The 23,099-nt window shown below is 50.7% G+C and overlaps 1 protein-coding gene across 2 annotated transcripts in view; it reads right to left on the reverse strand.

Moving 5' to 3' along the window:
- TTLL10 (tubulin tyrosine ligase like 10) overlaps positions 1-4,787 on the reverse strand; it is a 39,418-nt gene extending 34,631 nt beyond the window's left edge. The window contains exons 1-2 of one of the 2 annotated variants that reach the window (XM_031963077.1): positions 4,641-4,787; positions 3,329-3,974 (exon numbers count right to left, since the gene is read on the reverse strand). In XM_031963077.1, the coding sequence (XP_031818937.1) occupies positions 3,329-3,974; positions 4,641-4,712 (718 nt within the window). In that variant the 5' untranslated portion in view covers positions 4,713-4,787. The remainder of the gene's footprint in view (positions 1-3,328; positions 3,975-4,640) is intronic. The other variant, XM_031963076.1, reaches the window with a different exon arrangement.
- Between the last annotated feature and the right edge of the window lie 18,312 nt (positions 4,788-23,099).

Genomic DNA, 23,099 nt, shown 5'->3' on the forward strand with positions numbered 1-23,099 from the left:
ACACAAAATATGCATATGCTGTGATATAAACAGCCACAAAATGCAAAATGCAACCCAACAACACACACCTTTATGTACACATTCACGTGTTCATATACACTACACTATGTTCATTTTAAACATATATTTGTGTGCATGTGTGCACACACAAGCTGCACTATACAGCAGACCTATAAAGGCTCACATACACACGTGTCCATTTACACATGTACATGTATGTCACATACATGTGCATATATACACCTACCTCCTTGTGCACATATAAGACATACTGGGGTGTGCGATAAGTATATGCCTACATATACACATGCACCTTGCACAACTATGCACACAGAGTATATGAACACATACATGTACACATGCACATATGCACAAATATAACATGTGTATAAATACAACACAAAGATACACCTTTATGTATACACCTGCAGTACATATACCTGTGTGTATACACATGTGCACAATATATGTACATGTTCCTACATATCCATGTGCACAGTACATTGGTGCATGCATGTACACACAGCACACACATATATGCACATACATGTGAGCAATACATATACCGTAGGGGGTGCAAGCACACATGTATGTTCATAAACATGTGGTTCTTTTCCTAAACGTTGAGTTGTCTAGAACCTTCAGAGGTTTAAGTCACTTAATCTGAGATCCCACAGCCAATAATTGTCAGAGGCAGGACCAGGGTCATCACAGGCTTCCATCTATTCATGAAATGAATAGAGTTCCATTCCATCTATTCATGAATTATTAGGATTCTCCCCTCTCTCCCTCCCTCCCTCCTGACAAGGAGTGCTCCCTAAGTGCCTCTGTGTCCTCCGGGCCTGACACATAGTAGGCGCTTTATAAATGCTGGTTGGATTGGACTTTTGGAAAGTATCACAAATGAACCCCAACTTCCTTCCCCAACCACTGACACACACTCACGCCCATTCACAGGCAGCCTCACAAACAGAATCAGCCCCTCTCACAGCCCCGGGTCTGGGGACTTCGCCCATCTCACCACCCACAAAGCTACAGGCTCGGTTCCACAGGACACCAGATCCATCCCATTGTCCCTCATTTTGAGGTTCTCCTCAGATCAGGGAAGCTTCCGGTGCCCCTTGCAGAGAGAGCGACTTGCAAGAGCAAAGTGCCAGCTGGGCAGGGTGGGTGTCAGACATGGTCTTGTGGGAGGTGTCCTGAAGCACCAGGAGGGGGAAGGGAGGTTTAGGGGGTGAAGAGGAGATCCCAAAACTCTGAAAATCCTTAAAGGAGAAAATCTCCTTCAACTCTGCCTCAGTCAGGGACAAACAGTCTCATCCTTGTTATCTGGGTGGGGTCGGCTCAGTCCTGAAACTCACTGAATCCAATTCAAATTCCAGCTCAAGCCGTAACCCAGTGAGGAGTCAACCTGGGACTCTTCCCACGAGCCCCCATCAGCTTGCAGCCAAAGCCCCCTACCATAAAAGAGCCAAACTAAAGCCCTCTCTTGGCAGAGGTCCCAAACGTGCCGTGCTATGCCATGCCAAGGGCCTCTGCCCACTGGAATACTCTTCCCAGTGCCATCCTCTCTTTACCTTCACCTGTTTCCCTAACCAGACTTAATGCTTCCAAGCCCCATAATAAACCTTTTATCAATCTAGGTTTTTGGGTCTGTAAGTTCCTTTACAGGGAACCTCCTCGCTGCCAGAAGGCAGTCCCCCAAACCTCCCACCCTTGCGCTGAATCCCGAGGGGGTGCAGGGGAGCCAAACCCCTCCATTTGGTTCCCTGAACCTCAAACCCGCCACTAGACCTTATCATTTAACTCCCTGACCACCAGAAACCCTAATCTCATTGTGATTCCCTAAATCTAGACCTCATCAAGGGCACTGAGTGGACCTGAAAGCTGCTCCCCAGAGTCCTGGCTCCGTGCTCCCCCCAGCCTCGCTCTGTCCCTGGCTCCGTGCTCCCCCCAGCCTCGCTCTGTCCCTGGCTCCGTGCTCCCCCCAGCCTCGCTCTGTCCCTGGCTCCGTGCTCCCCCCAGCCTCGCTCTGTCCCTGGCTCCGTGCTCCCCCCAGTCTCGCTCTGTCCCTGGCTCCGTGCTCCCCCCAGCCTCGCTCTGTCCCTGGCTCCGTGCTCCCCCCAGCCTCACTCTGTCCTCCGTCCTGCCCACGTCAGAGCCCTTGAGACCCTCTCCCGGAGGACTAAAAGGAGGGAACCCAAGACGAGACCCCAGCTTTGTGATCCTGGCTCTGCAATTTACCTTCCATCTCTCCCTCTTTTATCTTAAAGAGGAATGCACACTTATTAAGCACCCACTGTGCGCCAAGCTCTGGGTGCCTTACAGCTATCTTGTTCTCTCCTCCTGGGGACCTTGAGGGTCAGGAATTATTATCCCCGTTTTATCCTTGAGGAAACTGAGAAAGAACAAGGGGATTGACTTGCCGGGGCTCACACAGCTAGGATCTGTCTCAGGCTGGATTCTTCCTGCCCCCAGCCTCCCTGCATGGGGCTGACTCTCAGACATCCCCAGAGATCCTGCTGAGCTCCCAAATGCTAGGATTTTTCTCCCTAAGGAGCTGTCCACATCTTGGTGCTGTAACCTCCTGTTTGAGATCAGTTATAATGAAGGGAAGGGGAAGGGACAGAGCCACGCAGAAGAGCGGGGGGAGGGGGGGGGATGGGGATGGGGTGGGTGCGGAGGTCATCCTAGCAAGGGGTGGTGCGGGGGGTGCTCGGCCTTCCCGCTATGGAGAGCTGAGCCGGGCGGGATGCTGAGCGGGAGGTGGTTAAGGTCCCCTGGCTTTGGGACCCCTCGGCTCATCTCATCCCAGAGACTGGCTGGGGAGACCCTCCGGAGCCTAGGACGGGCAGCCCATTCCTCACCTAGCAGACCTTGAACGTGACCCCCAAAGGCCGTGTCTCTTATTTGGGGAATAGGGATCCGGGGCCAAGGTGCTGGATTTGAAGTGAGGAATGCCCACGTTCAAATCCCAGCCCAGTGTCCCTCCTGGCTTTGCAACTCTGGGGCAAGTCATTCAATCTCTCCATGCCTCAGTTTCCTCATCCATAAAATGGGAATAACAACAACAAACGAGAGCTTTGTCAAGCAGTTTGAAAACCTTCAAGTGTCCCATAAATGCTCACTATTACCATCATCTTTTTGGGAAAGTGGAGGGTGGCTGGATATGGCTATTCTGGGATGTCCTGGACACGAGACACGAGCCCTCACCCCCGCTCCCAACCAGACTCGGCCCAGCCTGTCCCTAGCCGCCGGAGCTGGGTGGGGGTCTGCTCCGCCGGAGCTGGGTGGGGGTCTGCTCTGGCTTGTGGCCCGGGGGATTCACCTGTCTCTTGTGAGTTGAGCCCCACCCTTATTCCCCGTCGCTTGGACCGTCCTCGAGATGTGACTTTGCTGGACCGGGATCTCTTGATGGTGGCCGGGCCCACCTTGCTGATGGATTTGGTCCTTATGGAAGTCCCCTGGACCTCCGAGGGAGGAGACTTCGCGGGGTGGCTGCCATTCCCACCCCCGCTCCCACTGGGCCGAGCCTTGCCCAGCCGCAGCCGGCCGGACTTGGAAAGCGATTTGCTTCCTTTCTTGGGTCCCGGGGAGGCTTGGATGTCGATTTTAGTCACGTTCAAGTCATTTGTGCAAATGATGCTCCCCTCCGGTTCCCACTGGAAGGGCAAACTTTCTCTGAAGGGCTCTTTTTCGTTCCAGAACATGCCTTTCAAAATGTCCTCAGGGTCATCGAGGACCGGAGACCGCAGCAAGCTCCTGGACGGGCAGCTGATCTCGAGAAACGAGTTGCTCGAGGGAGGAAGGATCATTTCTTCGTGTCTCGTCTGCATCTTGGTGGGCCAGTGGCCCGCTCCCCAGTGGCCGCAGACGTTGTCCGAAAGGTAATTCCACTGCCGAGATACTGGGGAGGACAGGGGGAGCTCACCAGGGAAGGTCTTGGGCTGATTCCCATGGAGGCTGGGCAGAGCCTAGAGACAGACAGAACACAGGGGAGATCCATCAGCCGCTGGGGGCTGGCCCAGGGCCCAAAGCCCCCAACCCCGCTCCCCGGCTCTGCCGGAGCCACCATTGGCCCCCTGGGAGGAGCTGCCCAGGCTGGGGGAAACCTGGTGGGGACGGTGGGAACCTGGCGGGGCTGGCGGGAACCTGGCAGGGCCGGCCATTTGTGACTGGAGTTTGGGGGCCGGTGACACCGTGATGTCCCAGGTGGCCAGGAAGGGCTCTTCCGAGCCTGGAAGTGAACCCCGGCTCACCGAGCGGGGACAGGCCGGACATAAGCGGGGGGCAGGGACATAAGCAAGGGGTGAGGGACAGGCCGGACATAAACAGGGAGGCTCCGGGGGCCACCCCTTCATTCTGCAGGGGGGGAGGCCGGGGCTCTAGGTTATATGGACACATATATGCACGTGAAGGGGCCGCCGGCCCCTGATCTCACTGATGGGTCATGGGCTGGGGCCAGCCGGAGGGAGGGAGCCTGTGGAGCCAAGTCCTCGAGGCCGGAGGCTTTGGGGCCTTCTGGCCCTGGGGACTGGGCTCTAGGCGCCTCCAGAGCAAGTGGGGCGGGACACTGGGTTTGGGGCCATCAGTCACTGGTGTATCTGGGGCACACATCGCCCCGGAAAGGGCCGCCTGACCTGGCCTTGGCCTTGGCCTGGACCTGGCCCTGGCCCTGGCCCTGGCCCTGGACCTAGCAGGTGAGGCAACATGGGGCAGAATCAGGCAGGATGGGAATCTAGTGGTGGGGAAGGAGAGGGAGGCTGGTGAGGGAGTGAGAGCTGTGAGCAGCAGCATGCTTGGAGCTGAAGAGTGACTGGCAGCAGGGGCTGGGCAGCTTGGGCTAGGACCCCACCCCCTCACAAACACCCCACCCCCACCCCCCAGCCCGGCCCTGGCAGCTGATTGGCCGGCTGTGCTGTGAGGCCGGGGCCCTGGGCCGGAGGCAGAGAGGGTCCTGCAGAGGCTGGGAAGATTTGGAGAAGGCTGGGACCTCTGGAGGGGGCGGGGGCTCAGTTCTACACAGGACCCACCTGAGATGTCGATCCCGAAGTGGAAATTTGCAATCTAGTGGTGGGAGAGCTAAGAGGAGGTGAGGAACATTTGGAAGGTCTGGTAACTCTGCTTGGGCGAGAAGGCTGGATTTGAAGCCAGGAAAGAGCCGGGTTCTCCTGGGTCAGGCTGTCCCCTGCCGGCACTAGGGGGTTCCCGGGACCCCTGTGGAGTCCAGGGAGCGGGGGCAGAGTGTCAAGGGGCAGGCAGGGGTGCTCCCCCATGTCCCGGGATGGGGCCTTGGGAGGGCGGGCCGGGATGCCCAGGCGGTCAGTCCTGCCTGCTGGCCTGTCGTGGAGAGGGGGCCTGAGGACTGAGGCAAGGACCCCAAAATGCTCTGGCGGCTCGGAACTGCTAAAGAACTTAGGGCCAGAGAAGGGGGAGCCATAGAGGCCTCTGGGGGCCTGGACGTCCCACCAGTTCAGGGTGGGCATGCTCGCTATAGAGGAAGGGGGACCTCGACCCTTGGCCTTTTTCCGGCTCGAAAGGAGAGGAAGAACAAGAGAGGGCTGCAGCCCAGAACCTGCCTCTTGGGGAGGGGCGGGCCAGCTTCTGGGGAGGGAGGTCATAATGGCCTGTTGGGCTGTGGAAGCTGGCAGGGCTTCCAGTTTTTCAAGCTTCATGAAAATGGACAAAATCTCTTGGTTTCTTCGCAATACTCCACATTCCCAGGAAAGATGGTTTATACTTGGATGGTCTTTTGAACTTAATAGGATCTATTTTCTAGTCACGGGACCTCAGAGGTAGAAGGAACCCTAAGAGGTCATCTCGTTTGTTCTCTTCTCCCAGCCAATGGAGTCATCCCCTGCATAGACACACCTGGATTGGTCAGGAGCTGGCCCTCTACCTGGAGACTCCCAGGTATGGGCAGAGCGACAGAACTATTCCTGACCTGCCGAGGCAAAACATTCCATGGCTGGATGGCTCTGCTGGTAAGTGAAGTCTTCGGGACCCTGATCCTCTGTAACTTCTACCCATTCATCCCTCTTGGCTCCTTGGGGACCGAGACCGAGTGGACGGCAAGCCAAGCCTTGAGAGGGCCTGGGGCCCGAGTCTGTGCCGGCTGGCCCGGAACGGCTCATCCGGGGCCCACGGGGCTCAGTCGCAGCTACGCTCCCCTCGCCGCTCTCTCCAGCATCGCCTTTTTTTTTTTTTTTTTTTTTTTTTTGAAGGTAGGTACTATTTTATTTTTAAACCAGGACTCCGGCCCTCTCCTCTGTCCAAGGCCGTGATCCTCACTGTCCCCACTGACATGTCTCCCCCACGCTAGGCCCAGACCTCCGCAGGGACTCTGCCCAGGGTGGAGTTCTCGGAGACACAAGGCCCTTGGCCGGCATCCCCCCTATCTGTCTCCTCGCAATCCCCATGTGGCAGAAGGCCTTGGGCTCAAGCCCGGCCTCTGTCCTGAAGCCCGAGCGACTCTGAGGCTAGTCCCATCCCTCTCTGTGGCCCCGGGCAGGCGTCCAAAGGTATCAGATACATAGAAGGTGGTGACCTACCCTGAAAGAGAAAGTCCTCACCACCTCCTAGGAGCTCAGGGATGCCATAGCGATAAATTCATCCAGAAACCCCCCCAAAACACAACCCCATACAAACAACAAAAGCCAAAAAACTTCCCCAGAGCCAAATCTATTCCACAATCTGTAGGAAGCTGGGCAACTCTTAGCTCAGTTTCATCTTCTGTAAAAAGAGGGAGCTGACCAAGACGGTCACAAAAGTCCCTTCTGTTTTCAGAGCCTCTGACCAGCTGAGAGAACATTCTCTTCTGAACGGCAAACAGTGGCTCAGAATTCTCGACAAGCTTATTTCTCGGATCTAAGGCACCAGAGCTCGTTGGGACTCTGCTTCCATCACCCCCGCCCCGACATCCCCCCTCTATGTCTCAGCATCCCTCGTTACTCCAGGACCACCGGGTCCTCCCCTTCCTAACCTCTCCACAAGTCCCCCCTTTCTCCTGACTCGAGATGCCCCCTTCCATGGGCTAGATAGAATGGGGAGCTGGGCCAGAGTCCGGGATGAGGGGTTGCTAACCTTCTCTGGGAGACTCTAATGCCCAGGTAGGAAGCAATTCAGCACGGATGGCTGCCCCTCCCCACCCCGTTCCTTCAGCTGGCAGCTGGCTGGGCTTGCTAAGGCTGGTGGCCAGGGAGAGAGACCTGCCCCTCCTGTCTGAGAATTAAAAGGCACCGGCTGCTCCCCGGTGAGCTGTCCTCCCTGAGAGCGGATGTCTTCACTGGGGTTGAAATTAGGATCCCGAACCCTCCGGCTGCCACGGCACCGGGTCCTTGCGCTTGCCTGGCAGGGCTCACAGAAAACCCTCTGCCTGGTAAACAGCAGCTGGTAGCCTAGCAACACTCGCAGTCACCATTGACAGCTACAGTGGGGCCAAACACTCACACGGTGGCCAGATGTGGGTGGCGGGGATGGGCTGGCACGGGGGGATGGTACCAGGTCCGGGCATGGGGGGCAGGTGTGGCTGTGTGTAAGGACCCAGAATTCTGGCTCGGGGACACATTTAAAGGTACCCCCACTCTACGGCTGTTGGCATTCTCCTCTCCCTTTGATAGTTAAAATCTCTTTTTCATGGAATCACCTTTTTTAAAAAAAAATTTTTTGTGTGTGTGTGACACTGGGCAAGTGACTTAATCCCAATTGCCTCAGGAAAAAAAAAGAAAGAAAGAAAAGAAAAAAAAGAACTTTTTTGTGTATGACTCTGGGCAAGTCACTTAATCCCAATTGCCTCAGCAAAAAAGAAAGAAAGTGTGTTGACCTGGGCAAGTACTTAATCCCAATTGCCTCAAAAGAAAGAAAGAAAAGAAAAAAAAGAATTTTTTTTTTGTGTGACTCTGGGCAAGTCACTTAATTCCAAGTGCCTCAGGGAAAAAAAAAGAATTTTTTTGTGTATGACTCTGGGCAAGTCACTTAATCCCAATTGCCTCAGCAAAAAAGAAAGAAAGAAAAGAAAAAAAAAGAGATTTTTTTTGTGTGTGTGTGTGTGACTCTGGGCAAGTCACTTAATCCCAATTACCTCAGGAAAAAAGAAAGAAAAGAAAAGAAAGAATTTTTTGAGTGTGATTCTGGGCAAGTCACTTAATCCAAAAGAAAAAAGGAAAAAAAAAATAATTTTTTTAATGCTGTACAAGGCACCCATGACCGGTTAGCAGATGGGAGTCCTTTTGTACCTACCTTCTCTGTCTTTCCTATAAGCCATGCATAGTTCTGAAGCCCTCCCCCTCAGCTCCCTGCCCAGAGCTTGGAGACACTTGACCCAATCATGGTGATGGAAAGCCCAGGCCAGGCCCCCATCAGTTATTGTTCACCCTGAGAGAGAAGGGTGGTAGGTGATGGGAGAAGGAACACTGAACAGAGAGAAGGGCTGGAGACAAAAGATGCTCCTAGAACGATTTGGAGGTTGCAGTGGAAAGCGAGCTAACCGTGAATCAGCAGTGGACACGGCTGCCAAGAGAAGGACGGTTTCTCCATCTGGAGGGCTGCGCTCGTCTCCAGGGATCCCTTTTAGGGACGAGCTGGAGAGTGTTCCCAAGGGCAGGGGATGGTGGGGGGCTGGGAGACTGTGTGCCACCATCTCGGTCAGAGGAACTTGGGGCTGGTTGGCCTGGGTGACAGACTCGGTGGCAGTGGGAATGGTCCTGGAACGGGATGGCTCTTCCCAAGCATTTGGAACTGTCATTGTTAGAAACATTAGACACTTCTTACTCTGGGGGAAAGACATGGGCAAAGCTTGGAGCAAACAGGGACTTATGGAGAGGCAGATTTCAAGTGGATATAAGGGGAGACCTAACAATCAGAAGCAAATTTCCCAGGAGGTACCCTCTTAAATAATCAGGGTTAAGTGACTTTTTCCAGGGTCACACAGTATCTGAGGTTGGATTTTAAGTCAGATCCTTCTCCTGACGCCAGGACTAGTACTTGATCCACTGTGGTACCCAGCTATCCCCCATGTTCTCCCATCCTCTCCCCACCCCCTTCATCCTCATCTCCACTGTCCTATTTTCCCATCTTCCCATCCTCTCAGTTTATTGCCCCTCCTCCATGCACCTCCTCTCCCATCATCCCATGTCCGATTCCCCAATCCTCATCCCTCGAAAATGTTCAATTTCTGAAAAGGGAAATCAGACCTCTGTATCCAAACAGTTCTGAAAGGCTCCTGGTTGGGCCCCGAGTTAGGCTCATGGGCAGCCTCCCTTTCTGAAGCAAGAGATCTTCTCCAGCTGCTCTCAAACGACCTCCTCTACTCTGTAGGCATCTTGAATGAGCCTAGTGATGAACAGTGTCTGAGAGACTCCGGTGCTCTACCCACTACCCCGTCCACCCTTAGAATGTATCCTCCTTGAAGGCAGGAACTGGTTTTTTTTTCCTTCCAATCCTTAGCCTTATCGAGGCACTTGGAACAGAGGGTGTTTAATAAATGCCTATTGATTTAATTGACTTAGAAGTAAAAGTAAACTCCTTGAAGAAGGATGGATGACTGTTTTTTCTTTGTTTTTATGTCCATGGCGTCCGACATATAGTAAGTACTTATTATGTGCTTGTTAATCAATTGTTGGAGAAGTGTGCAGTTAACAAAGCATAACAGCTTTCCTGTTAATGGTGTTCCCTTGCCCCATCTGCCATCTCTCCATCCCTTACTCTCTCATTCTCCACCTGCCTCCTCATGTTCCCATTTAGCCACTTCCAACTAACCCCTCTCAGCCTCCTTTTTGTCACTCCTTATCTCTCATCCCCGGTTTGACAACTTGGAGTCAGGGAGATCTGAGTTGGAATCCTCCCTCAGACACTTACTAGCTGTGTAATTCTGGGCAAATCACTTAATCTCAGTTTTCTCAGCTAGAAAATGGGGGTAATGACAGCATTTTCCTGTGTTATCATGAGCATAAATGAAGAAAGGACTTGGCAAACCTTAAAGGGCTATAGAGATGCTAATAGGATTCTGAATGCAGATTGAAGCATTCATTTTTTTTTTTCCTTTATTAGCTTAGGATTTGGGAGTCTGCGTTTTCTTTTGAAACATGGTTAATGTAGAAATGTTTTACATATGAAATTGCTTGCCTTCGGGGGAGGGAGGGAAGCAAGGGAGGCAGAGAATTTGGAACTCAAATTTTTAAAAACATGTTAAGGGATCTTTTATTCTATTCTTTTGTCTGGTCATTCTTTCCTAGTATCCTCCTTCCCTCATCTTCTCTCTGCTGTCTTCCCATTCAGCTTTTCCCCTCTATCCCACCTGCCACTTCCAGGCTTCCTCCACACTACCCAGCTCTCACCCTCATACTCCCCTTCCCATCCAGTCCCCAACCTCCAAAACCCAAGTTTTTTGCCCTTCTCATACCTCTGGGTCATCTCCGCTCCAATCCACCGTGTCCAACTCCCCATCTCTCCTCAAGGTTTTATCTACCCAAGGGGTAGAAAAAAGGAGTCACACATTGCCTTAGTTTTCATAGAGTTTTTTGTATTTTAATTTGGTGTAAGTCTTTCCCCATTGAAGATTTATCTGAACTGATGCAAAGTGAAGTGAGCAGAACCAGGAGCTCATTTTCCACAATAGCAACCATCTTGTAGGGGATCAGCTGTGGCTCCCTCAGCTCTTCTCAGTGATTCAAGGATCCCAGACAATTCCGAAGGACTCGTGAGGAAAATGCTGTCCCCCTTCAGGGAGAGAGAAGGCATGGAGTTTGAATGCAGATTGAAACTTACTTTTAAAAACTTTATTATTCATGGTTTGAGTTTTTTGTTTGTTTGCGCTGGGTTTTTTTTCCCAATGTGGCTAATGTGAAAATGTTTTGCAGATTACATATTCACAAATATATTTATTTATATATTATATACATTTATATAGAGATAGATAGATAATTACTTGTCTTCTTAAGGAAGGACCAGGGGAGGAAGGCAAGGAGAGAATTTGGAATGCAAATTTAAAAAAAGAAAAAGAAAAAAGAATGCTGAAGTGTTCTGTTTATATGTAACGGAGACATTTTTAAAAAATTTTTCAATTACATTTTAATCTGATTTGGGCAACACTCAGGAGTTTGAAGGAATGCTTGAAATTTGTGATTTACTCCAATTATTACATATCTGTTTTGTGGGCTCAGCACTTAACACAGCTCCTGATACACACAGAAAGCACTTCCTATCCCTCCCACCTTTTCTATCTTTTTAATTAGTTCTTCAACATTGCCTTTGGGAAAAATAAGGCCATTGACCACCTTGTTGCCCCAAAACATTTGTGATTTCCCAGACAAGAACTCCCTGGGTTGGTCACCAGTCCCTATATATACATCTCCCTTATTAGAATGTAAGTTCCCTGAGGGTTGAGGTTTTTGTACTCCCAGCACTTAGCATGGTGCTTGACATGTCATGAGTGCTCAATAAAGGCATTCATTCATCCATCCATCCTCTCATCTTCCATCTTACCATTACCATCACTCATTATCTATTCTCCATAGTCCCTTCCCCTTCTTTTTTTTTATTCCTTACCCCCATCCCTTAGGCCCCACCCCATCTCTTATTTTCTTTTTTTTTTCTCCTGAGGCAATTGGGGTTTAAGTGACTTGCCCAGAGTCACACAGCCAGGAAGTGTTAAGTGTCTGAGGCCTGATTTGAACTCAGGTCCTCCTGACTTCAGGGCTCGTGCTCTGTCCACTTTACCAACTAGTTGCCCCCCCATCTCTTATTTTCTATCCTCCTACTACTCATTCTTCCATATTCCCATCTTTACATCTTTCTATTCATCTTCCCATCCCCTCATCCTCCCATTTTGCCCTCCCCTTTATCCCTCATTTTCTGTAACTCCATCTACCATTTCATCATCATTCCATCTTCCTATCCTGCCATCTAATATTTCTCCATTCCCCGTCTTCCAATCTTCCATTGGCTCATCTTCTTTATTCCTCACTTTCCTATACCCCTATCCATTCACCGTCTCTTCTTCCTTCCTTCCATGTTATTTTTCATTTATACCCTTCACTCTTCTATCCAAATATTCCTCATTCCCTTCATCATCTATTGTTCTTCTATTCCTCTATACCCCTCCTCCTTCCATCCATTCTCTTTCCATGGCTCCCACCCCAACACTCTCAGTCATCTTTGAAAAGAACAGATCAAATTTCTGTCTCCAAACTCGGCTTGGAAGGCTCTTGTTTGGGATAATTGCTATTACAAGGCTCAGAGATTTCAAAATGAACTTCAGCGGTCTTTTCAGATCTTCATTTATTGTCTCGGCTCTTGGTCAGTGACAGCTGAATTGTGTGTCTCGACATCAGTCAGTGTTTCTGAAGCCAGAGCTGCCTCCGAGTCAGAATCTGACTTTTGCAGCCCCCCACCGCGGCCCCCCTCTTGTGGGCCAGATGCGAGAGAAAGGTCAGGTGGGAGCTGTGAGACTGAGGCAGCCCCAGGGGTAAGTGACCTGAATGCTAATCACAGAGCCTGGAGACAGCGGCAGCAAAAGCTAGAGGGTCCTCAGCTTCACAGCCAGGGCCTGGGGGGGACATGTGGGGAGAGACTGGGGAGTCTCCTCCATGCTTGTATAACCTGACAGTTCATCTAAGGGACACCTGATCTGATTTTAAATCTCGACTTAAGTCATTCAGCCTCATTTTCCTTACCTGTCAAAGCAGGGTTGGGATGAATAACCTCCAAAGTCCTTTTGGGCTCTAAATTTGTGATTTCTGGGATCCCTTTCTCTGATTTGGGTGCTCTATGGGATTTGGAATAAAATCACACTTGTCAAACACCTACTACTCTGGGCTGGTATCATTCTTGGCACACAGTAGGACCTTAATAAATGCACACTGATGAATTGCAAAGCATTGCTCTAGGATCTTGGGGATATGAAGACAAAAATGGTCCCTAAGTCTACCTGGGGGGTTGGCAGAGATTATGAGTCATCAATGAGGGTGATTCAAGGCAATTCCAATAGACTTGTGATGGAACGTGCCATCTGCCTCCAGAGAGAGAAAAATATGGAGACAGAATGTGGATCAAAATATAGGATTTCTACCTTTTTGGTCATTGTTTTTTCTTTCATTTTCTTCCCCCCTTTTGATCCGATTTTTCCCGCACAGCATGACGAATATAGAAATACGTTTAGAAGAATCGCACATGTTTACCCTATATTGAATTTCTTACTGTCTAGGAGAGGAAGAAGGGGGGGGGGGGAGGGAGGGAGACAAAATTGGAACACAAGGTTTTGTAGCGGTGAATGCTGAAAACTATCTTTGCGTGTACTTGGAAAAATAAAAAGCTATTTGAAAGAGATTACGTGGAGGGAGAAAGCAATAAAATTTGGGCAGCTCAGAAAGCCTTCTTGAATCTGATCCTTGAAGGATTTGGAGAAGCAGAAGTAGAGGGAGGTTGTTCTAGGTATGGAGCATCAGCTTCAATTTAAGGAGGGGAAACAAGGCCTTTTTGATCTGGCCAAGCCCTTTCCGGGAGCAGGATGTAGGATTTGAACTAAAGAGTTGTTATTTTCCATGATATCCCCATTTATAATTTAACCAGCATTTATTAAGGGCTTACTGTATACCAGACACTGTACTGAGGATCCAAAAAAGGAAGCGGTCTCTGTCCTCAAGGGGCTTACATTCTGCTATTTGATGGAGATGTGAATAGAAAAGCAACAAGAAGTAATTGGATGGGCCGTGACATTCAGAGAAATTGGGAAAAGTTGCCCTTTGGGAAGGAGAATTTGAACTGATCCCTGGAAGGAGATAGGGATTGTAAGAGGTCTTGCATTGCACAGAATTGGGGGAGTTACTTGGGAAATGAATGGTGGAATGGGCCCGGGGCTGACGTTGGAGTCACCGGACCTGAAATCAAATCCCATGTCTATCATGTAGGGGTCGTATGGTTCAAGCCAATCATTCAGTCCCTCTGGGCCTGTTTTCCTCATCTGTAAAATGCTGACACCGGATTGGATTAAAATCCTTTCTTCCAGTTTTGGATTAAATAAAAACATTTATTAAGCACTTACTGTGTGCTGTGTACTTGGGATAAGAAGAAAAAAGCAAAAAAAAAAAAGTCCCTGTTCTCAGAGAGCTTACGTTTTAATAGGGGAGACAATGTATCCTTGAACAGTTTTCTTGATCTGATTCCATGACTGGGGGATCTGGAGGCTTTGCGGGAGGTCTAGTTGGCTGCTACAGGAGGATCTGGAAGAACCCAGAGGGTTCTCTGGAAGAGTCCTCCGGGCTGGCTGACTGTGAGGGAGCCCAGAGACCCCCTAGCAGGGCTGTGATGAGGTTGGTAGTTTTTCCCACCGAATGGCCCAACACTGGAGGACTTATTGGAGGCTTGCACATCGATGGCACAACACTTCAAGTTCAATGGATCTAAAACAGAATCGACCATCTTCCCTCCCTCTGGGTCCTTCAGTGGGGAGAACTCTGGGCCTGGAGGCAGGAATTGTTGAGTTCAAATTCAGCCTTCCTACTTCTGTGACCTTGGAAGTCACTCAATCTCGGTCTGCCACAGTTTACTCATCTGTAAAATGGGAAGAGCAATAGCACCATTTATAAAGTGTCTGGCACACAATAGGCATTTAATAAATGCATGTTCTGTTCCTCTTCCCTCCCTCTCTGCCTTGACATTCATCCTGACGTCTCTGACCATGACCCCGCCACCCTCCCAGTCACCCAGACCTGAAACCCTGAGTCACTTCCTCTTCCCCCGTCTACCTCATCCAGCGAGTCACCAGGTCCAGCCACATTAACCTCCCAGTCTCTGCCACATTGCTCCAAGCCCTTCTCTGCCCCAGTCCTCTTGCTTCTGCCCCAATGCCAGGTGAACCGTTCCTAAAGCTCAAGTCTGGAAATGTCACTCTGGGTTTCCCAAGTCTTAGTGCAGAGGATTTCGACTCGGGGATCCATAAAGTAAGTTATTTAACCCCTCTGGGCTTTAGTTTTCTCATCTGTACAATGGGACAGTCGGTCTTAGTTGACCTCTGAGGTTCTTTCAACGCTGATCAATGTCAGTAAGATCCATTGTTCATGGAAAAATAGCTCGATTCCTTGTCCTGGCAGTCAAAGCTTCGCTTTTCAGCCTTGGCTCTCATGCCGCTTCCTCATGTACCCTAAGCCTCAGACAAGCTGGTTCACTCATAACTTACGTCCTGCAAGTCTCTGCACCCAGAATGCACTTGTGCACAGAATTCTGCCCGTCCACATGGCATGTCTCCATTAGAATGTAAGCCTCCTGAGGGGGAGGGTCGTCTCATTTGTCTAGCAGAGTGTCTAGTTCAGCAGGATGATGGAGAGATCTGTGATTCCGTTGGCAGAGAGAACCCCAAGAGAGGAAATTCTCTCCCCTAATGCAATGATAATAATAATAACAAATATAGCTAATTTGTGGAGAGCTTCAAGATCAGCAGAACTTTTTAGGCCTTTTCTCATTGGAATTTTACAAGTCTGTGAGGCAGCCATTACATAGATTATCGTTCCCATTTAACAGATGGGGATTTGAACCCAAGACTCTCCTTTTTTCGTGACCCCCAATCTGTCCCCACACTTTATCCTCGAACCCCTGTTACTGATGAAAAGCTGAAGTTGCGGGAATAACGAGACTCCGCCCACCTGTGGGGGGCGATTCCCACTGGCTACTCTGCCTGCCAGGACCAAGCGCATCCTCGGAGGCCAGAAAGGCCCTGGATCCTGGCTCCGTGTCTCCCGCACGGGACAGGGATGCTGAGAGAAAGCGCCCGGACCCCGTCCTTCGCTCCCCGCGGCTTCCTTCAGTCTCGGTGTCTCCTGTTAAGCGGCAGGAGAAGCCCCAGAGAGAAACGGGAGGGGGAACGATGGGAAATTAGGTCCTGTCTGTCCAAGGCTCAGGCCCCCCTCTCCATCCCGGGGCTCAGGGCTATCCCAGTCCGGCCCAGCAGGTGGCAGCCCACACGCCAACGAGCCTCCCCAGTCCTGCCATCTGGGAATCCTCCTCCAGGTCTTGCTGCGGGAAAATTCTGGGCCGTCCCGTGTCCCCATGGCTGGGCCGTGGGGCTGATTCCCGAGAGAGGGGAGCTCCCGCACACGCTGAAGCCTGAGGAGAGGGGAGGGAGCCTCAGGGTCAGGGTTTGAGGGGAGCCTCGTTGCCAGGGAGGCTGGAGACACCAGACTCTGGCCCTGAATGAAACGCTACATTTCCGTGTCATTGATGAAACCGAGGTCCTGGTTCTTTGTCTCGGGAGCAGGGTTGGCCTGGGCTGCGCTCTCTCTCCGGGGACAACGGCCCTTCCTCCCAGCAAGCCCTGGAGGCCTCTCTGACCTCCCTCCCTCCCCAACTCCTCCCCATCCCCCAGAGTGGCTCAGGTTCAAGGTCCGGCCCCAAAGTGATGCTGGTTGCCCTGGGGTGGGGGTCATGGGAGGGAGCAGTGGGACAAGAGCATGAAAGCCTCCCTGAGGCCGTCCTCAGAGTCTCAGAGGAGCGAGGACCCCCGATCCTTGCTTCCTGTTCTACTTTCTCGGGCCTGGGTTTTCTTAAAATGAAGGGGCTGGATTGTGAGGTCCCTTCCAGCCTGGGTAGGATTGGGTTTATGAGCCGGGTCAGCATGGGGAGTCACGGAAGCCTTCTGGCTCTCAGTGTCCCTCACTGTTAGATCCTAGCCTTGGATTGTTGTCTCTTCTGCGGAAGGAGCGGTTCCAGGAAACGATCACATGTCACTCATCTGCGAGGACCTGACGCCAAAAACTGGGAGAAAGGCTCCAGACGGGCCCGAACGTGGGGCTGTCCTCTCTCACACTGGGACAACTCGAAGTCAAGGCCTTGGCAGAAGGGGAACAAACAGGGGCCCATGCCCAGCCTCAGCAGAAATGCCTCATGGGTGCTGAGACCACCCGGCTCCATTCGCAGGCTGGGGGAAGGGGCTGGAGGCTGCTCTGCTCGGCTCCCAACTGGCTGCTCCAAGTCTCCTTCCCTGCAGGCCAGCCTGTTTGCCCAGTGGGCTCTGTGCCCACTTGGCCAGGCTGGCACCAGCTTCCCGGGAGGGAAAGGGGTAACATGCTGTCCTCCCTGGGAACAAAACTACCCGAGACAATCTGTGCCTCGCCCTGCGGGCGATCTGACCCAGCTCTGCCTGGCTTCTGGCTGGGCTCACCACCCCTGCCCCTGCTTGTCTCCCTCCTTCCTTCTCCCAAGTGAGTCAAGTGTATGGAAGAGTATTTGTATCTGATCCCCTTGCCTTGCCTCTACTCTAGTGGGCCTGGGCCTCTGGGAATCTCTGTCACCCTTTGGAACTACCTGAAGCCTTTGTGCTTAGTGAGTTAGAAAAGGGGTGTGTGTGTGTGTGTGTGTGTGTGTGTGTGTGTGGTTTTGTACTTATTCATTTGCCAGAAATGGGCTGAGTCCCACTATGATACATAGACATTTCCAGAAGGGGCAACAACACCCCCTGCTTCCTCCCCTCCCCAAACAAAAGGGCTGCTCTTAGGAGGAGAGAAATGAAAGGGGGATGGAGAAAGAGAGAGAGAGAGAGAGAGTGAGGGGGGATGGAGAGAGAAAGGAGAGAAACAGAAAGACACAAGGAAGGAGAGGGGGAAGGAGAAACGAGGAGAGAAATAGAGATGGGAGACAGAGATAGATAGAGACAGAGAAAGGAAAGAGAAAGAAGAAGGAGAGAGAGAGAGAGAAGAAAAAGAGGAGGGGAAAGGGAAAGAAGACAGAAAACAAAGAGAGGAAAAAAGAGGAAAAATGAACAGGGAAGACAAAAAGAAAAGAATAAAATGAGAAAATAGAGAAAAAGAAAAAGAAGAGAGAAGAGGAAAGAAGTGAGGAGGGAGAAGGGAAGAAAAAAGAAAGGAAAGAAAAGAAACGAGACAAGAGGGGAAAAAAAGGAGGGAAGAGAGAAGGAAAGAAGGAAAGAAATGGAGAGCAAAAAAGACAGAGGGCAGAAAGGAGGGGAGACCCGGAGAACAAGGACAAGACAAGGGGAAAAGACCAAACAAAAGGGAAAGAAAGATGAAAGACTCGGGAGACAGCCGGCAGAGTTAGCCTGGGGCCCTCGAAGCCACCGGAAAAAGGCCAGAGGAGGGGGGGAAACGGGAACCGGGGAGGGAGGGGGAGGGAGGCAGGACCCCGGCCCCGGCCAAGGGGGCCGGTTGAAAGGCCAAAAACCCAAAGGGGAAAGAGCCGAGCCGGGGAGGGAGGGAGGCCGGCACCGGGCCCTGGGCTGGCCGGGCCTTAGGCCAAACCTGGAAAGGGGAGAGCCTGGGCGAGCTGGGGAGGGGCCCGCTCTGCCCAACCCGGCCCCCTGGGGTGGCCACCCGGCGCCCTGGCCTGCTGCCATCACGGGCTTTGGGGTTGGGATGGGCCGGCCCAGGACCCCCCTGGTTCTGGGGCCCTTCCCGGTCCTCTGGGCCCCGGCGCGGGGGTGGGGGGATGGAAGGGAGCCAAGGCCGACGAGCTCCGAAGCAGCCGCCGGTTGCTGGACCCTCCCAGGGAGGAAGGTGCCAGGAAAAGATCCGAGCCAGCCTCGGACTAGCCCTGGGCCTCACAGCTTTGGGGAAGGGGGAGGGGGTTTCCCAGGGCCACTTTGGGCCAGCCTGACTGGGGGCCTGGTCCCCATTTCCTGGCCCAGCAGAGGTCAGAAAGGGCCCCGAGCTCAGGCTGCGGGGCCCAGAACAGCTGGGGATCCAGATGCACGTGCGCTCCTGACTCCTGGCCTCTGCCAGGGGAGCGGGGAGCGGGGAGAGACCCACCCACCCAGGCCAGAGGGGCTCACCCTTTTCTAGATCTGGTGAAACCTACGAACCCCTTCTCAGATTTTTAAATGCCCAATCACAAAGGAAACCATCTATGGAAACAGGGGGCCACCAGGCAGCTGTAGTGGATAGCACTGGCACTGGAGTCAGTTGGATTTGGGTTCAAATCCAGCCTCAGACACTTACTAGCTGTGTGAGCCCTGGCAAGTCACTTAACCCGGATTGTCTCCTCCCCCAAAAAATACACATGTACAAAAAGAATAGTTGTCCAAAAAAAAAAAAAAAAATTAATCCTTAACCTCTGATAGCCAGTTAGACTTGAAATCGGGAAGACCTGTGTTCAAATCCTGCCCTTAGAGATTTAGTTAGCTATCTAACTCTGAGAGAGTCATTTAGCCTCTCTGTGACTCAGTTTCTTCATCTGTAAAATGATGAGGTTGGACCCAGGGACCTCTAAGGTCTCTTCCCACTCTGATCCTAAGATCCCAAGTGGAGTCAGTTTTGTCTGCAGTGTGGAGGCAGCACCCGCTGGACTTTCAGTCAGTGAGAACCAGCTTCCTCAGAAGTTTTTCAGGGAGATTGTCTCAGATACACCGCCCTGCCCCAATTCCCTAAAAATCCCCAAATGTCACCCAGACACACAAATACACGAGCATCTACCCCTACACATTATATACAGCAACCCTGCCCCGACCTCCCTCCATTCACAGAAACCCCTTCCCTCTTACATAGAGCCTCCCAGATGGAGGCACTCAATTCCTGGGGACCCAAACATAGTCATAATGTATGAGCACCCGCAAAGAGGAAGGCAGCCTAGGATCTCTCTCTCTCTCTCTCTCTCTCTCTCTCTCTCTCTCTCTCTCTCTGTCTGTCTCTTGTCTCTCTCTGTGTGTGTGTCTCTCTATGTCTCTCAGTCTCTGTCTCTCTCTGTCTCTCTGTCTCTGTCTCTATTTCTCTCTCTGTCTCTCCATTTCTCTCTCTTTCTCTCTGTCTCTGTCTCTGTCTCTTTCTCTCCATTTCTCTCTCTGTCTCTGTCTCTCTCTCACTCTCTATCTCTCTATTTCTCTCTGTGTCTCTGTCTCTGTCTCTGTCTCTGTCTCTCTCTTTCTCTCTCTCTCTCTATTTCTCTGTCTCTGTCTCTGTCTCTTTCTCTGTGTCTGTCTCTATCTCTGTCTCTGTCTTTCTCTCTCTGTGTGTCTCTGTCTCTGTCTCTCTCTCTCTGTCTCTTTCTCATATTTTCCCATTATTTTTCTCCTCTGCTCCACTGAAGGATAGGAGAAGGGCAATAAGTATTTGTTAAGCTCCTACTGCGTGCCAAATACTGGGCTAAGCATTTAACAAACATCATCTCATTTGATACTCTCATCAACCCTGAGAGATGATCCCCATTTTACAGGGAACTGAGGCAGAGGTTAAAGAACTCAGCTCTGGAGAGCCTGAGAAAGTGTTTAAACTTTGGTCCCCCTGGTCTAGAGCTTTATCTATTCAGCTACCAGCTGCCTCAAAGGAGTTCAAGGTAGGGAGCCCTTGAATCCAGTCTCCTTCTCCTCTGAGTCCCACTCAGTGCTGATGCGCACAGTAGGGGCGAAGTAAATACCTGACCAAAGGGTGGCTTTCAGCTTTTGGGGGTGGGGAGGAAGGGAAGTAATGAAGGCCAAGTTTGAAGCAAGATTTAGTGGTGGCCCTTTGCTGGGACCCTAGAGGAAGTAGGGAGGTTACTGCTCTAATCCTGAGGTGTCTGAGTGGGGGCTCTGGACTTGGAAGGGAAAGGACAGATAAGAGAGAACTGGAAGGATTTGAGGACATTTTAAGAGGTTTGGAAGGAATTATTGGTGACTGTTTGCAGAACCCAAGTTCTACTCCCTGGAGAGATTCAGAGCTTAGTTAAAACACAACCCTCATACCCAGAGGTCTAGGGGCACCAAGGCACAGCACCTGGAGAATAGCCGTTGTTGACAGAAACAAACTGAAAAAGAATAATGCCATGAGGAAATAGAAGGAGTCCAACTTTTTGTTAGTAGGTAAGGGCAGGATGGGGGAGGAGTACAGCTGTTCATTAGAAAAGGAGCTGAGGCTTTCAGTAGACCACATTCAGAGAGATGTTGTATCCAAGAATTTGGGGGGAGGGCAAGGAGGGGACAGTCCTTCGGACTCAGACTGAATCTAAAGTATTGGATTCACTGGGGAAGGACATTGACTAGTCTGAGGGCATCCATAGCAGGGTACAGGGAGGGAAGTAAAAGACCATATGAAACTAGGAGTTAGGGGCCATGAGAACTAAGTGTTCCAAGGACTAAAAGGGACAAGATTTCGTTTTGGCTGGGGAGGGCACATCTAGGAGTATTGGGGGGGAGCAGAGGAGCTCATTCAAGCTGGATGTTTGTTAAAGCCCCCTGACAGCGAGCCCTGTCCCCAAATTTCAATAGGCTCAGAAGCAGTAGTGGGCTCTTACTCACTGCAAGACTTCAAGGGAAGAGTGGACCACCCTTTGTTGGGTGCAACACCAAGGAGATTCTAGGAAAGCTAATAATTATGTGATAATGAGGGATTCTGGGTAGTCTGGTTGTCCCTTCCTTCGGAAAATTCTTTTCAATCAATTAATCAATCAACATTTATTTTAGGGTCCTCTAGGACATCTTTGGATCTTCAAAGAAGAATATGCGTTGTGGGGAATTGTGTTGCATGCTGGGATGTTGTTTGTCCTTCCTTCCTGAAGGCGATCGTGACAGAGAGACAGAGAGAAAGAGTGAGGGGGGAAGGAGAGAGAAAGAAGAGAAACAGAGACAGAGAGACAGAAAGAATGAGAGGGGGAAGGAGAAACAAGGAGGGGGGTGACATGACTCAAAGGATTTAAGTGAGGGAAGCCTGTGCAAAGTCACAAACTTTTCTTTTTTCTTCAGAGCCATCTGGGGGGCAGATACAGATCAGGATGGCTGGAGATGGCCCGCAAATGTTGGGGATACAGAAGAGACACAATATAGTTCTTGTCCTCAAGGGACAATGTCTCGCCCTCCTAATCTCCACCTCTTGGGTTCCCTCAAATCTCAGCTGAAGTCCTCCCTAATATTAATACCTTCCCTCTAAGACTGTCTATATCTAGTTGGTTTGCATATTGTCCCCCCCCCCTCCCATTAGACCGTGAGTTTCCTGAGGGCAGGGATTGGGGGGAGGGGAGGTTGGAGGGGCATTCTTTGTATTCTCAGAGTTTAGCAAAGCACCTGGCATACAGTAGGTGCCTAATAAATGCTTGTTGACTTTACTTGACCATCGATAACCATTAATTAATTTAAATATTATTAATAGTATAATATTCTTAATATTATTAATAACAATAACACCCAGCTCAAAGGCCAGGGGGATGGTTTGGAGTACCCCGCAATTGTTACAGGGAAAAGGTCTGAGGAGCCCCATCTCCCTTGGGTCGCTTGCTTAAGAACCAGTGAAATTGTTTCTATGAAAGCCCTTCCAAATGAAAGAACAGTTACTGTTAATTGACTGTTTAATGAAGACTTGGCCATGGTTGAGATTATTGGTTTGGGGTTGAATCGTAACACAATGGGACTGTGTTTTTTTCTGTGCACACTTTATGGTACACTGGGTCCCTTGTATAACCAGTATACAGTGCATTTATTCCTGGTTTATGAGACTTGGAGCATAATTTCACTATTTAAAATTATTATAGAGGAGAATCATTGTTTCGTCTTGGCTTTTGTGACCCATTATTGGGCGTTTCAGTGATTTATCTGATGTCCAGTCCCAACTGGTGACATTATTCCAAAAGGAAAACATGCCCCCCGGAGCAACGGTGGGCTTTGCCAGTTGTTTCTCTCAGGAGAAGCAGGGATTGCGGAGAGATAGGTGGGGGTAGAGGGAAGGGAGGGCTTTTGCAGAGGGAGAAGACCAATTTCTGGGGGTAAAACTGTCCGAAGCTGTCAAGCTATCCCCAAGTCCCAGGAAGGCTTCCACGGCAGTAAAGAGTCCAGTTGAGTTTATAGCAATAGAGGTCAAAGTTAGGCTAAAGGGTGGACAGGAAGCTGCCGGTAATTGAACTTACTGAACAAGACATCTGATTATACCTAAGTAAGTGTTTGTTTTTCTTTAAAACATGGGATTGTGGGGCAGCAAGGTGGGGCAGTGGATAGAGCACCAGCTCTGAAGTCAGGAGGACCTGAGTACAAATCTGGTCTCAGAGACTTAACATTTCCTAGCTGGGTGACTCCGGGCAAGTCACTTAACCCCCAATTGCCTCAGCAAAAAAACAAACAAACAAACAAATTAAAAATAACATGGGATTGTAGAGCTTGAAGAATCCCTAAGAGATCTAATTCTATCCTGAACCAAATGCTA

This window comes from Sarcophilus harrisii, chromosome 3 (genome assembly GCF_902635505.1).
Source record: "Sarcophilus harrisii chromosome 3, mSarHar1.11, whole genome shotgun sequence".
Classification (NCBI taxonomy): domain Eukaryota; kingdom Metazoa; phylum Chordata; class Mammalia; order Dasyuromorphia; family Dasyuridae; genus Sarcophilus; species Sarcophilus harrisii.